At 45.3% G+C, this 15564-nt stretch overlaps 1 protein-coding gene across 3 annotated transcripts in view; it reads right to left on the reverse strand.

Annotated features, from left to right (window-relative positions):
* The window catches only part of LOC126094986 (caspase-1-like), a 101800-nt gene that overhangs the window by 50453 nt on the left and 35783 nt on the right, over positions 1–15564 (reverse strand). For all 3 annotated transcript variants that reach the window (XM_049909659.1, XM_049909651.1, XM_049909644.1), the window contains exon 4: positions 6677–6852. In XM_049909659.1, coding sequence (XP_049765616.1) covers positions 6677–6852 — 176 coding nt within the window. The remainder of the gene's footprint in view (positions 1–6676; positions 6853–15564) is intronic.

The following is a 15564-nucleotide window of genomic DNA, read 5'->3' on the forward strand; positions in this document are numbered from 1 at the left end:
TGTATTGGCCACCGAAGCATCATGGGGAAGGGGGAAGGGGGGAGGGGGGGGTGGGGGGAGACGCATTCGTAGCAATCAAATTGTTACTGTAAATAAGCAATTTACACGACCTGCTTTATTTATTTGACAGCCAATAATATTTTTTTAGGTTTTCTATTGCACTAATTCATACTGTCAAATCTTTGTTCCAATTAGTTATCTTACAAACACACTGTATTGGGTGCCAATGCATCACTATCAAAGCATTCTGCAGCTAAGTGTTTAGAGTGCACTTTAGAATATTTTGTAGGGACGAAATTCTTTCTTTTTATTTTGTGGAGCCATATTTTGACACACTGTTCATCTTTTGGGAAACTAGAATACAAAAGTTATATAATGTAGGAAACCATCTCATGCAGAAGTACTTAGATACACACAAGGGTTTGAAGACCTGAATAAACTGGAGGAAATTAATCACACTGTCTTATGTAAATTTTATCTGCAGATGAACGTAGAATGAATACATCACTTACTGGCAGCTTCAATGCACTTGCAAATTTATCTAGCATTTCTCTCATAAACACATTGAGGGGGGGGAGGGGGGGTGGAACATGCAGAAGTTTGCTCTACACCACAAAACATTACAATACCACATCTCTATATTTTACTCCCCTTGAACCATGGGCCTAGCCGTTGGTGGGGAGGCTTGCATGCCTCAGCGATACAGATGGCCATACTGTAGGTGCAGCCACAATGGAGGGGTGTCTGTTGAGAGGCCTGACAAACGTGTGGTTCCTGAAGAGGGGCAGCAGCCTTTGCAGTAGTTGCAGGGGCAACAGTCTGGATGATTGACTGATCTGGCCTTGTAACACTAACCTAAATGGCCTTGCTGTGCTGGTACTGCGAACGGCTGAAACCAAGGGGAAACTACAGCCGTAATTTTTCCCAAGAGCATGCAGCTTTACTGTATGGTTAAATGATGATGGCGTCCTCTTGGGTAAAATATTCCGGAGGTAAAATAGTCCCCCATTTGGATCTCCCGGCAGGGACTACTCAAGAGGATGTCGTTATCAGGAGAAAGAAAACTGGCGTTCTACGGATGGGAGCGTGGAATGTCAGATCCCTTAATCGGGCAGGTAGGTTAGAAAATTTAAAAAGGGAAATTGACAGGTTAAAGTTAGATACAGTGGGATTTAGTGAAGTTCGGTGGCAGGAGGAACAAGACTTTTCGTCAGGTGAGTACAGGGTTATAAATACAAAATCAAATAGGGGTAATGCAGGAGTAGGTTTAATAATGAATAAAAAGAATAGGAGTACGGGTAAGCTACTACAAACACCATAGTGAACGCATTATTGTGGCCAAGATAGATACGAAGCCCACGTCTACTACGGTAGTACAAGTTTATATGCCAGCTAGCTCTGCAGATGAAGAAATTGATGAAATGTATGATGAGATAAAAGAAATTATTCAGGGTAGTGAAGGGAGACGAAAATTTAATAGTCATAGGTGACTGGAATTCAAGAGTAGGAAAAGGGAGAGAAGGAAACATAGTAGGTGAATATGGATTGGGGGTAAGAAATGAAAGAGGAAGCCATATGGTAGAATTTTGCACAGAGCATAACTTTATCATAGCTAACACTTGGTTCAAGAATCATAAAAGAAGGCTGTATACATGGAAGAATGCTGGAGATACTAGAAGGTATCAGATAGATTATATAATGGTAAGACAGAAATTTTGGAACCAGGTTTTAAATTGTAAGACATTTCCAGGGACAGATGTGGACTCTGACCACAATCTATTGGTTATGAACTGTAGATTAAAACTGAAGAAACTGCAAAAAGGTGGGGATTTAAGGAGGTGGCACGTGGATAAACTGACTAAACCAGAGGTTGTACATAGTTTCAGGGAGAGCATAAGGGAACAATTGACAGGAATGGGGGAAAGAAATACAGTACAAGAAGAATGGATAGCTCTGAGGGATTAAGTAGTGAAGGCAGCAGAGGAGCAAGTAGGTAAAAAGACGAGGGCTAGTAGAAATCATGGGTATCAGAAGAAATACTGAATTTAATTGATGAAAGGAGAAAATATAAAAATCCAGTAAATGAAGCAGGAAAAAAGGAATACAAACATCTCAAAAGTGAAAGTGATAGGAAGTGCAAAATGGCTACGCAGGGATGGCTAGAGTTCAAATGTAAGGATGTGGAGGCTTATCTCACTAGGGGTAAGGTATATACTTCCTACAGGAAAATTAAAGAGACCTTGGGAGTAAAGAGAGCCACTTGTATGAATATCAAGAGCTCAGATGGAAACCCAGTTCTAAGCAAAGAAGGGAAAGCAGAAAGGTGGAAGGAGTATATAGAGGGTCTATACAAGGGCGATGTACTTGAGGACAATATTATGGAAATGGAAGAGGATGTAGATGAAGATGAAATGGGAGATACGATACTGCGTGAAGAGTTTGACAGAGCACTGAAAGGCTTGAGTCGAAACAAGGCCCCGGGAGTAGACAACATTCCAATAGAACTTATGATGGCCTTGGAAGAAGAAGAAAAAAAAAAAGAAAAGGTTCAAATGGCTCTGAGCACTATGCGCCTTAAATTCTGAGGTCATCTGTCGCCTAGAACTTAGAACTAATTAAACCTAACTAACCTAAGGACATCACACACATCCATGCCTACACACATCCATGCCTGAGGCAGGATTCGAAACTGCAACCGTAGCGGTCGCCTGGTTCCAGACTGTTGAGCCTAGAACATCACGGCCACTCCGGCCGGCTCCCTTGGAAGAGCCAGTCCTGACAAAGCTCTACCATCTGGTGAGCAAGAAGTATGAGTCAGGTGAAATACCCTCAGACTTCAAGAAAAATATAATAATTCCAATCCAAAAGAAAGCAGGTGTTGACAGATGTGAAAATTACCAAACTATCAGTTTAGTAAGTCACAGCTGCAAAATACTCACGCGAATTCTTTACAGACGAAATGAAAAACTGGTAGAAGCCGACCTCGGGGAAGATCAGTTTGGATTCCGTAGGAATGTTGGAACATGTGAGGCAATACTGATCTTACAACTTATTTTAGAAGAAAGATAAAGGAAAGTCAAACCTAAGTTTCTAGCATTTGTAGACTTAGAGAAAGCTTTTGACAATGTTGACTGGAATACTCTCTTTCAAATTCTGAAGGTGGCAGGGGTAAAATGCAGGGAGCAAAAGGCTATTTACAATTTGTACAGAAACCAAATGGCAGTTACAAGAGTCGAGGGGCATGAAAGGGAAGCAGTGGTTGGAAGGGAGTGAGACAGGGTTGTAGCCTTTCCCCGATGTTATTTAATCTTTATATTGAGCAAGCAATGAAGGAAACAAAAGAAAAATTTGGAGTAGGTATTAAAATCCATGGAGAAGGAATAAAAACTTTGAGGTTCGCCGATGACATTGTAATTCTGTCAGAGGCAGCAAAGGACTTGGAAGAGCAGTTGAATGGAATGGACAGCGTCTTGAAAGTAGGATATAAGATGAACATCAGCAAAAACAAAATGAGGATAATGGAATGTAGTCGAATTCAGTCGGGTGATGCTGAGGGAATTAGATTTGGAAATGAGACACTTAAAGTAGTAAACGAGTTTTGCTATTTAGGGAGCAAAATAACTGATGATGGTCGAAGTAGAGAAGATATAAAATGTAGACTGGCAATGGGAAGGAAAGCGTTTCTGAAGAAGAGAAATTTGTTAACATTGAGTATAGATTTAAGTGTCAGAAAGTTGTTACTGAAAGTATTTGTATGGAGTGTGGCCATGTATGAAAGTGAAACATGGGACGATAAATAGTTTGGAAAAGAAGAGAATAGAAGCTTTTGAAATGTTGTGCTACAGAAGAATGCTGAAGATTAGATGGGTAGATCACATAACTAATGAGGAGGTATTGAATAGAACTAGAGAGAAGAGAAATTTGTGGCACACTTTGACTAGAAGAAGGGATCGGATGGTAGGACATGTTCTGAGGCATCAAGGGATCACCAATTTAGTATTGGAGGGCAGCGTGGAGGGTACAAATTGTAGAGGGAGACCGTGAATACACTAAGCAGATTCAGAAGGATATAGGTTGCAGTATGTACTGGGAGATGAATAAGCTTGCACAGGATAGAGTAGCATGGAGAGCTGCATCAAACCAGTCTCAGTACTGAAGACCACCACCACCACCACCACCACCACCACAACCACAACCACAACCACAACAACAACAACAACAACAACAGTGAAATATGTGTTACTCCAATAAGCCGTGTGTTAAAGCAATCACAGTGACTGTTCAATTTATTTGAAGTCTGTGAACTACTCGATTATGTTTTTACTGCTCACAGATGTTCAACAGAAAAATATTGTAGCAGTATGTGGATGTTCGCCTGCAAACTATTAATGGGGCTTATGGAAAGTTTAAACAATAGTGCACTGGCCATATACCTGTGTATTATTGAGGGGTTGAACGAAATGAAAGTAAACTACAGTGAAACGCAAATAAGCACCTGTCGGCTACATTATTTACAGTTTAGTTAGTGTCTAAATTACAAATCCCATTTTTCAGCCAGTGTAGCAACACAGTAAAACAACCGAAGAAATAAAACCAGGTGGAACCGCTACATATTTTTATACCACAGTTACTTAAAACCTCTTGCCACGAAGGTCATATCCCTCTGAAGACAAGTGCAAGATCTTTTCAATACACCCCCCCCTCCCCCCACACATACTGTTCCAGTCCCATCACAGGCATATACAATATTGTCAGAGCCACGGCCCCCTGTGAAAGCACTAGTGTCGTGCGTTGCCTTTTCTGTGGATGTGACCAACAACTAGTTGTGCCTGAGAGTAGACTCAACCACCCAGTGGCAAAATATGCTACTTAGCACAACATGCTTTACTTCAACAGCTGTTTCACAACCTGTGCCATCTGGATTCTCCCCCTCTCTGAACCACATGGTCTGTCATTGCCTTCACATCAAATCCTCAATCTCACTATCTTCCTGACCTAAATCCCCGCCAACCAATCACCATGCCCACTTCACTTATCCTGCATCCAAAGTCCTCCTGGGTTCCATCTCCCCATACAAGTCTATCACTTCACATAATTGTGCACCACACCCAACTTCGCCAGCCTGTACCAAAGCAAACTCATCAATGTCCCATTCCATCCCCACACACTTGATGCCTACCCTCCTGGCCATCAGTCACTCTTCCCTCCCCTCCCCTCTCCTCCCCTCCCCTCACCTCACCCATTACACCCAATACAATCTCTCATTCCAGTCAAGTTGCAGTACTGATACAATGTGTGCTAGCTAACTCTGGAGCAGGACATAGTCCGAAAGCTTAGTGAATGTTTACGGTCTTATTCATGTGCCTGTCAACAGAACTTAAGTCTGCTGTTGCAATACTACTGAACCATGAGTAGAATTAAAGTTGTGCACTATACTACTGAACCATGAGTAGGATTAAAGTTGTGCACTCAGTATACTAAATACGAGTAGGGTTCCATTAAAAGTTAGCTTCATCACGATAATGGAATTTGTACTCTGAGATCATTACCGGCAATCACAACATTAAAAGCAGGCTGGAAATCTTACAAAACTGCAGGCCTATAAAAGAACCTTCTCTAGATCTAAACATATTAACTTTTTAACGGATGTAATGTACGCAGGAAATAATACATAGCATATTTTCTAAATTCTGCACATTATTCAAACTAATTTCTGGGTAAGACACTTCCAAAAGTGAACACTTCAGCAACAGCAGCTAAGGGAAATAAAAGTATAACTGCCAGTGCCAGAAAGTCGTCCCATAGTCTTAAATACCTCAGTTCTTTACAAAAACACTATACTGACCCAGACTTCCTAAATTATTATCAGTCACAGATACAAGAGTGTACTGCTTTATGAAGTATAGATCTAATCATTTTATGACAGAGGACATGCTGAGCACAAGACAGGCACATTTAAAAGAGGTTGGTCTCAGTACCCAGAGATGACAGAGTCCGTGTGTGTGTGTGTGTGTGTGTGTGTGTGTGTGTGAGAGAGAGAGAGAGAGAGAGAGAGAGAGAGAGAGAGAGAGAGAGAGAGAGGGGGGGGGGGGGGCAAGAATTAAAATGGTACATCAATCTGCCAAGGAAGATAATTAAAATACATTAATTTTAAAAAGCAGTCAATGTGTACCTCATAAATAATGTACACTACACAATTTAAGATAAGAGAACTCGGAGGAGGGGGTGGATAATGTGGTGACAACATCTCTGCTATACGATACACAGTAACATTTTTTCACACGAGAATCATACATCGAAGATTGGTTGTGCATGATACTGAGGTCTCACCATTTTTTGTGCTCACCAAGGGATGCTAACTCTGATTTTCAGACAGAAGGGAATACATGGAGGTGTACACACCAGTTTAAATATGACAATTATATTGATCTGACACCAATTAGAATTGTCTCACAATACAAATACTTGCAGTGTAACCAACAATGCTGGAAGCAAGCTCCGATGTCTACAGAACAAATATAGAATCTTATGCCTATAGAACTGAAGACAAAACTGTAGTCTCCAACGATAAGTGCCCATCAAGAGCCAGGTAAAAACAGCAGTTGACAGGACTATTAGGCTATAGTATTGATAATTTGGTACTAGCTACATTACATGCCTGATTGTCAAGACATACCTGAATGAAGAATAATTTTGGTTTTCCAGCTAAGCTGGGACACCTATCCGCAGTGAAATGTGTCCAGAGAAACTCAGGCTTGTATGCTGTGTCCTTGGCATACAAAACGCCCATCTCTCCATGTGACAGCACAGCCATGACGAAGCAGTCACATTCATTATGGTCATAGCGTGCAGCTGGATATGGAAACAAAAATCAGTCACATTTTGACATTATTAGCAATTATAACTATTTAAAAACTAAAATTCATTACACTGATCTAAAAAGATTTACTGCTGTGCTAGTATAAGGTTATGTTACAATGGAACTCCAGACTTATGAGGTCAGTCTAAGAAGTATTCGACCTTTGATTTTCCCGCACAAAATAGAGACAGCGCAGCACTATGGTTCACAGTAAAGAAGAGATCTTTATGCGCATGCATGAATTTTGTCCCCACCTTCCAGCATGTCAGTGGCTGTCTGTCGGTCGCTGAGTGTGGTGCTACACAACGTGTTCGTCGGATAACCGATTCTTTGAAGATCGCTGAACGTGTTGAGCAAAGATTCTGCATCAAATTTTGTCAAAAGCTTGGTGATTCTCAAAGCGGAACAATTCATAAGATTCAGTAGATGTTTGGAGAAGATGCAATGGATGTAAAACAAATTAAGGAATGGTTCAACTTACTCAAAAATGGTCACACATCAGCGGACAGTGACCAGTGTTCTGGCAGGCCCCAAACTGCTCGGAGTGCAGCTGTCATTTGACGGTGCGAGAGATTGCCCAAGAGGTCGGAGTTAGTAAAGATTCTGCACACGCAATGTTGCGTGATGATTTGAACATGCACTGAGTGGCTGCGAAATTCGTGCCCAAGTTGTTGTTGCCATAACAAAAAGACCTCCATTTTGACATTGCACAGGTCCTTCTGGACACCGACATCACTGATCCTGGGTTTCTGAACATTGATAACTGGAGATAAGTCATGGGTGTACGGGTATGACCCAAAAACAAAAAGACAGTCGTTGCAATGGAAGCATCCCAAGCCTCCAAGGGCGAAGAAAGTGTGGCAGATGCCAAGCAAAATCAAGGTGATGCTAACTGTCTTCTTTGATGTCCATGGAACTGTGCATCAAGAATACGCACCAGAAGGACAAACAGTGCCAAAGGAGTACTAACAAGATGTTCTCCGGCAACTCTGTGATGCAGTTCGGCCCAAAAGACCAGACACGTGGGCGGCGAAAAACTGGCAACCACATCACGACAATGCCCTCACACACTCATCCCACTTGATACAAAATTTCTGGGCCAAACATGGAATTACAGCCATTCGCCAACCTCCCTAACCTCCAGACATGGCTCCTTGCGACCTCTGGTTGTTTCCAAAATTGAAGACGCCATTGAAAGGACCACGTTTTGAGAGTAGAGAAGAGATAATGAGGAACACGATGATGGATCTGAACACCATTCCAAAATAAGACTTCCAGAGGTGTTTTCTGCAGTGAAAGGATCGGTGGGCTAAGTGTGTGGAAGCACAAAGGGCCTACTTTGAAGGGGAGTAGGATCCCAATCCCGTCAGGCATTCGAAATATTTTTTCTGGTCAAAGGTCGGATGCTTTTTAGACAGACCTCGTATGTGACTGACCAGTACACTGCCGCACGTTACGCTTGTGTTCAGTTCTTTAAAATCAGTAAACATATAATCTCAGAATAAGATTGTCATCAGTTGCACTGACATTTTTATTTCCCTTTACTGGTTTCAACAAATTAATCATCTTCAGAAGATTAGTATTGGTTTAGCACGCGTCAATATCTTCTCACAGGAACATAATGCCACAACGTGCCCAAAACCACGCATATTCTATTGATTACTGTAAGCACAGATCGTCTGGTGCAATTCATTTACTGTAAGTTATCAATCTGTCAATCTGCGCTTACAATAATCACATACAATATTTACAGTTTTGGAAATGCTATGGCATTATGTTTCTGTGAAGGTAATTACACCTGCTAAACCAACACAAATTAATTTCTTGCAACCGGTAAAGTGAAATAAAAAATAATAATTTGTGTGTTAGAAGACAATTTTATTTTAAATATATACTACAGCTGCTGAAAAATGACAGCTATGAATAAGACAATACACAAATAATCATATTTTATTTTGTAATACATATTAACTTACTTTATTAACATTAACCTTATGTTTCCACTTTAAATAAAGCAGTTTTTCACCAGCCTGTAAAAATTCTGCTGTAGTAATCTTTAAAAACATCCATCCCAAAACTTAGCAAATTTATTACTAGTGTCTGTTATTCATACAACCCAATTGTTTGTTTGTTTGTGTGTGTGTGTGTGTGTGTGTGTGTGTGTGTGTGTGTGTGGTGAAAGTTCTGACTAATTCCTCATAAAAAGACGCTTTCTACACTCATCCAATTTCTGCTTCAGGCAGATGGCATGTCTCCAGGCAAACCATTTAATGCCCTCTTATCTGCACTAAGACAACATTTAGTTTAAATATGGCACATTGTCATAATGGCATTTTGGAGTGCAGCATAATGGAAGAGGAAGCCTTGGCTTACAGGACAGGTCCCTATATGACAGCGAGCTAAAATTGTGCGAGTGTATGGGTGGAGGTATGACACGGTCAGCATGACCGTTTAACTGTCCGAAGTTCACTTATTTCCAGCCACTCTTTCCAACACACCCATTGCTGTCTGCAGCAGTGACTTAACTGAGTGCATAGGGCTCCCTCACAAATCAGTGAATTCTCACCACAAAACTTCTTGGTTGCTGCAACTGCACTCTCATTATAGCAAATTCAGATGTGCCTCGGTACACCAACAGAATGACAACTCTTTATAGCTCGCACACGATATGGTGGCCAATGCGCAATGACCAGACACCATCCAAAGAGCTGGGCGAGTTCATTCATTTGTTCAGAAGGGAAGGCCAACAAGCATTTTGCCACCCCTCAGCTGGTCAGCGATGACAGAATCGACATGCATGCCCTGCAATCTTTCTCGAATGATTTTACAGAAACTATTTGGTAAAAAAAAAATTAATTTTTGCTTTACTTGTAGCTTTATATGTCAGGGTCATTATGATGTGCCCATCATTTCATTAGTGGTCATAGTTATTGGGATATTTACTTGAAAGTAAGACATTTTACAAAATTCGAAAATGTTCGCAATGAAAAATAGGGGTCACTATGAGTTTGCTTCTGGTGCATATTACATAACATGTAATATGTGAAATTTAGCTAACATATTGAATTTTTCTTTAGATTTGGTTGGACATCTCCAACTGTCACCAATCTTGAGAAAACTGATCTGACATAGTGAATTCATTTGCGATTGCACCGCGCCAGCGATAAGACCAGAGTGAAATATCTGTAACATTCTCCACGTTTCATAAATGGTTGAAATACCAAAATGAGATTTTGGCAAGTGACAGCACACAAAGAGGAGAGTTTTTTGCTGTACAGTTATTATGTAAAACCTCATTATGTACCGTGTTAGTCCACTGATTACAGACTACAGACTTTCCAATAAAAGAATGTAATTTTTAAGGGACATCAACAGCTGGTGAAAGAAATGCTATGGATTTTGGAACAACATAAGTGAAGTCATTATACATTTATTTCGTACCAAGGATGCGCTTTTTCGTAAGATGCTGACCTTACTTTTCCTCACTTCATCACTTAATAAACCACAGTTTCAGAATTCTCTCATAATTGCATCTGCACAGCATGTTAGTGAGGTGAGACTGTCTAAAATTCTGCCGAGTTTTGTCGAAAGAAGCAAATTTTAACATTTAACAAGAGAAATGTGTAGGTTTTACTCGAAATTCCCCACTCTTGACTTTCCTTTGAAAGTTACAAGTGGTTAATAAACTACACAAAAATAAGTCACTGCATTTTCTGCAGAATTCCTTTTAGATACTAACCAAAGAAGATGTGACAAATCTTTTTGAATGGTCACCATGCAAGTTGTTTTTTTTTTTTTTTTTTTTGTTGGGTTTAAGGGCGCTCAACTGCTGAGGTCATTAGCGCCCAGTCACTGTTGTTTGAGCACATGGAATCTGGTAAAACTCAAGGGGATGGAGGGGACACCAGAAGGACCCGACAAAGATGCAGACAAAATAAGTAAAAAGATTAAATGTCCTTGGACAAGCCAGTTAAAGTTATAAAACGCAGAATACGAGCAGCTGCTCGAGCGTCATCAGCTAAAACATCCGGTAAAGTAGATGGCAGGGACAGGACAACACGAAATTGACTAAAACGGGGACACGACAATAAAACATGGCGCACTGTTAATGCCTGACCACAAGGGCACTGCGGGGCTGGGTCACCGGAGAGCAGGTAGCGGTGGCTAAACCGGCAATGCCCAATCCGCAACCTGGTCAGAAGAACCTCCTCGCGCCGAGATGGTCGGGAGGATGTTGTCCAAGCAGTTGGTAGCGGTTTTACTGCCCGGAGCTTGTTTCCTTGGAGGGATGACCAAGCATCCCACCACAACGACACAAGCCTCTTACAGACATCCCCACGAACGTCGGATGACGGGACACAATGGGAGGCTGGCCGAGGCAGGAGGACTGCAGCCTTGGCTGCAGCATCCGCAGCCTCATTCCCAGGCACTCCCACATGTCCGGGAACCCACAGAAAGCTGACAGAACCACCGTTATCAGCCAAAGAATGGAGGGACTGCTGTATCCGTTGTATCAAGGGATGGACCGGATAGGGAGCTCCAAGGCTCTGAAGAGCACTGAGTGAGTCAGAGCAGAGTACATATGATGAATGGTGGTGGCGGCGGGCATACTGAACGGCCTGATGGAGAGCAAAAAGCTCGGCCGTAAAGCTGGAACATTGGTCGAGGAGCCTGTATTTAAATGTGGCGGCCCCGACGACAAAGGCACAGCCGACACTATCGTCAGTTTTGGAGCCATCGGTGTAAATAAAGGTGTGACCGGCAAGTCGAGCACGAAGTTCGGCAAACCGTGAGCAATACATTGCAGCCGGAGTACCATCCTTCGGGAGTGAGCTGAGGTCGAGATAAATATGAACCGGAGCCTGGAGCCAAGGTGGTGTCGGGCTCTCACCCTCTCTGAAGGTGGTAGGGAGGGCAAAATCCAATTGTCGAAGCAGGCGACGGAAGCGGACTCCGGGGGGCAGCAGGGCAGACACATACAACCCGTACTGACGGTCGAGAGAATCGGCGAAGAAGGACTTGTAAGAGGGGTGGTCGGGCATAGACGACAGCCGGCAGGCATACCGACACAGCAGTACGTCGCGCCGGTAGGTCAACGGTAACTCGGCAGCTTCAGCATAAAGACTCTCGACAGGACTAGTGTAGAAGGCTCCGGTCGCAAGACGTAACCCCCGATGGTGGATGGAGTTGAGCCGGCGTAAGAGGGATGGCCGAGCGGACGAGTAGACGAAGCTCCCATAATCCAGCTTCGATCGGACTATGGACCGATACAAGCGAAGCAGGACAGTGCGATCCGCTCCCCAAGATGAACCGCTAAGAACTCTGAGGACATTAAGGGAACGTGTACAACGGGCCGCCAAATAAGAGACGTGTGGAGACCAACACAGTTTCCTGTCCAACGTGAGCCCTAGAAACTTAGTTGTGTCCACGAATGGGAGAACAACGGGACCGAGATGTAAGGATGGCGTAAGGAACGCTTTATATCGCCAAAAGTTGATACAAACCGTCTTTTCTTCAGAGAACCGGAAGCCATTTGCCACGCTCCATGAGTAGAGGCTGTCTAGACAACGCTGAAGGCAGCGCTCCAGGAGGCATGTTCTCTGGGCACTGCAGTAGATCGCGAAGTCATCGACAAAGAGAGAGCCTGAGACATTAGGTGGAATGCAATCCATAATGGGATTGATCGCGATGGCAAAAAGGGCTACGCTCAAGACGGAGCCCTGAGGCACTCCGTTCTCCTGGAGGAAGACGTCGGACAATACAGAGCCCACACGTACCCTAAACTTTCGATCCGTTAAAAAGGAATCAATAAAAAGGGGCAGGCGACCGCGTAGGCCCCACCTGTGCATAGTGCGGAGGATACCTCCTCTCCAACAGGTGTCATAAGCCTTCTCCAAGTCGAAGAACACGGCTACCGTTTGGCGCCTTCGCAAAAAGTTGTTCATGATGAATGTCAACAAGGTCACGAGGTGGTCAACAGCGGAGCGGCGGCGACGAAAGCCGCATTGGACATTAGTAAGTAGCCGTCGAGATTCAAGAATCCAGACTAACCGAGCATTAACCATGCGCTCCATCACCTTACAGACACAGCTTGTAAGAGAAATGGGGCGGTAACTAGAAGGAAGGTGTCTATCCTTCCCGGGTTTGGGTATAGGAACAACAACGGCGTCACGCCAACGCATGGGGACTTGACCTTCGGTCCAGACGCGATTGTAGGTACGGAGAAGGAAGCTTTTGCCCGCCGGAGAAAGGTGTGCCAGCATCTGAACGTGAATGGCATCCGGCCCCGGAGCAGAGGACCGGGACAGTGCAAGCGCACGTTCGAGTTCCCGCATAGTAAAGGGGGCATTATAGGTTTCCAGATTCAGCGAGTGGAAGGAAGGTCGCCGAGCCTCTTCTGCCTCTTTCCTGGGAAGGAAGGCAGGATGGTAATGGGCGGAGCTTGAAACCTCCTCGAAAAAGCGGCCAAAGGCGTTGGCGACAGCCACCGGATCAACAAGGACCGCATTACCTGAGGTCAGGCCAGGTACCGAGGAGTGGGCCTTAATACCCGACAGCCGGCGCAGGCTACCCCAAACGACGGAAGATGGAGTAAAACTGTTAAAGGAGCCGGTGAAAGAGGCCCAACAAGCTTTTTTGCTGTCTTTGATGACTCTACGGCATTGCGCTCGGAGTCGTTTGTATTCAATACAATTCGCCAACGTAGGATGGCGGCGAAAGGTGCGTAAAGCACGTCGTCGAGCACGGATAGCGTCCCTACAAGCCTCGTTCCACCAGGGGACGGAAACGCGACGTGAAGAAGTAGTACGAGGAATGGAACATTCGGCAGCATGGATGATAACAGCCGTGAGGTATTCGACCTGACTGTCACAACTGGGAAAATCGTGGTCCAGAAAGGTCGCCAGGGATGAGTAAAGTCCTCAGTCAGCTTTCAGTATGTTCCAGCTCGAAGGACGTGGGGATGGGGTGTGGTGCAGGAGACGAACGACACAGGGGAAGTGGTCGCTCGAATAGGTGTCAGAAAGGACATACCACTCGAACCGACGGGCAAGAGTGGTAGAACATATCGAGAGGTCCAAGTGAGAGTAGGTATGAGTGGAGTCCGAGAGGAAAGTCGGGGTGCCGGTATTGAGGCAGACAAGATTGAGATGGTTGAAGACATCTGCCAAGAGTGAGCCTCTTGGACAGGATGCAGGAGAGCCCCAAAGGGGATGATGGGCATTGAAGTCGCCAAACAATAAAAACGGCGGGGGAAGCTGAACGATCAGGTGCATCATGTCAGCCCGACTAACGGCAGACGACGGTGGAGTGTAGATGGTACAAACTGAAAAAGTAAAAGCGAGAAAGAGTAATGCGGACAGCTATTGCTTGGAGTGGGGTGGTCAATGGGATGGGATGGTAATAGACGTCGTCCCGAATGAGCAACATGACCCCACCATGAGCTGGGACACCGTCCACAGGGGTAAGGTCATACCGCTCCGAGGTATAGTGGGTAAAGGCAATACGGTCAGTCGGGCGCAACTTGGTTTCCTGGAGTCCAAGGACGAGCGGACAGTGCAGGCGGAGGAGCAGTTGTAATTCCTCCCGATGAGATCGAATACCTCTTATGTTCCAATGAAACAACGCCATCGCTAGTCAAAAAGTTGGGGGAACGAGACGGGGGAAGAGCTGGTCACCTCGACGGCCGCGGAGGGCCAGGTTGCGAGGGAACAACGCTACAACCGACGGGAGGCGGATCCGGTTCCATCGACTGGTCGCCAGCTGCGGCCGCTGTCCCTGGTTGTGTAGGAGGGGCAGCATCATTTGCCGACGAAAGGCCAGCTGAGCGCCTGGCAGCAGAGCGTCCCGGCGAAACTGAGGACGGCCGGGAGCGGCGACTCACGGATGGAGCGTCAGTCGAAACGCGCCGGGGTGGAGAGGGGGATAGAGACTTCTTCTTGGAGGCCTTCTTGGAAGGCCGAGGAGGCACAGGGATGGTGGGCTGGACCCGAAGAAGGTCCTCACGCGCGGGGTCCGTTTTGGAACGCCGGACCTCGGAAGCCGGGGTCCGGAACGTTTCCCCGATGGACGCCTGAGAAGAGGATCGCTTCTCAGGTGGCGTGTGGGGAGAAGGAGGAGGAAGGATGGCCCCTGGGGCAGAGGGGGTGGGGACCACGGGGGAGGAGGATTTGGAAGGGAGGGATTTGGGAGGCGGAGGCAGAGCCCCCTGATGGGCGGAGGAGGCGGAGGGGGGACAGGAGAGGGGTGAGGATACCGCGGAAGGAGTGGACACAACTGAGGCAAATGAAGTGGTCAATGGCACGGGATGGAGGCGGTCGTACTTCTTCCTGGCCTCAGAATAAGACAGCCGATCCAAAGTTTTGATTTCTTGTATCTTCTTCTCCTTCTGATATGCGGGGCAGTCTGAGGATCTAGGCGAGTGGACACCAGGACAATTAACGCACCGAGGTGGTGGGGTGCATGTATGTTCCTCACGAAGAGGACGGCCACAATCGCCACAGAGGGGCTCAGCCTCACACCGTGACGACATGTGCCCAAAGCGCAAACACCTAAAACAGCGCATAAGAGGCGGAACGTAGGGTCGCACGTCACACCGGTAGCACATTACCTTTACCTTCTCCGGGAGAATGTCCCCCTCGAAGGCGAGGATAAAGGCCCCAGTGTCGATGCGACGGTCTTTGGGGCCGCGCTGGACTCGCCGGACG

Source organism: Schistocerca cancellata, chromosome 1 (genome assembly GCF_023864275.1).
Source record: "Schistocerca cancellata isolate TAMUIC-IGC-003103 chromosome 1, iqSchCanc2.1, whole genome shotgun sequence".
Taxonomy (NCBI): domain Eukaryota; kingdom Metazoa; phylum Arthropoda; class Insecta; order Orthoptera; family Acrididae; genus Schistocerca; species Schistocerca cancellata.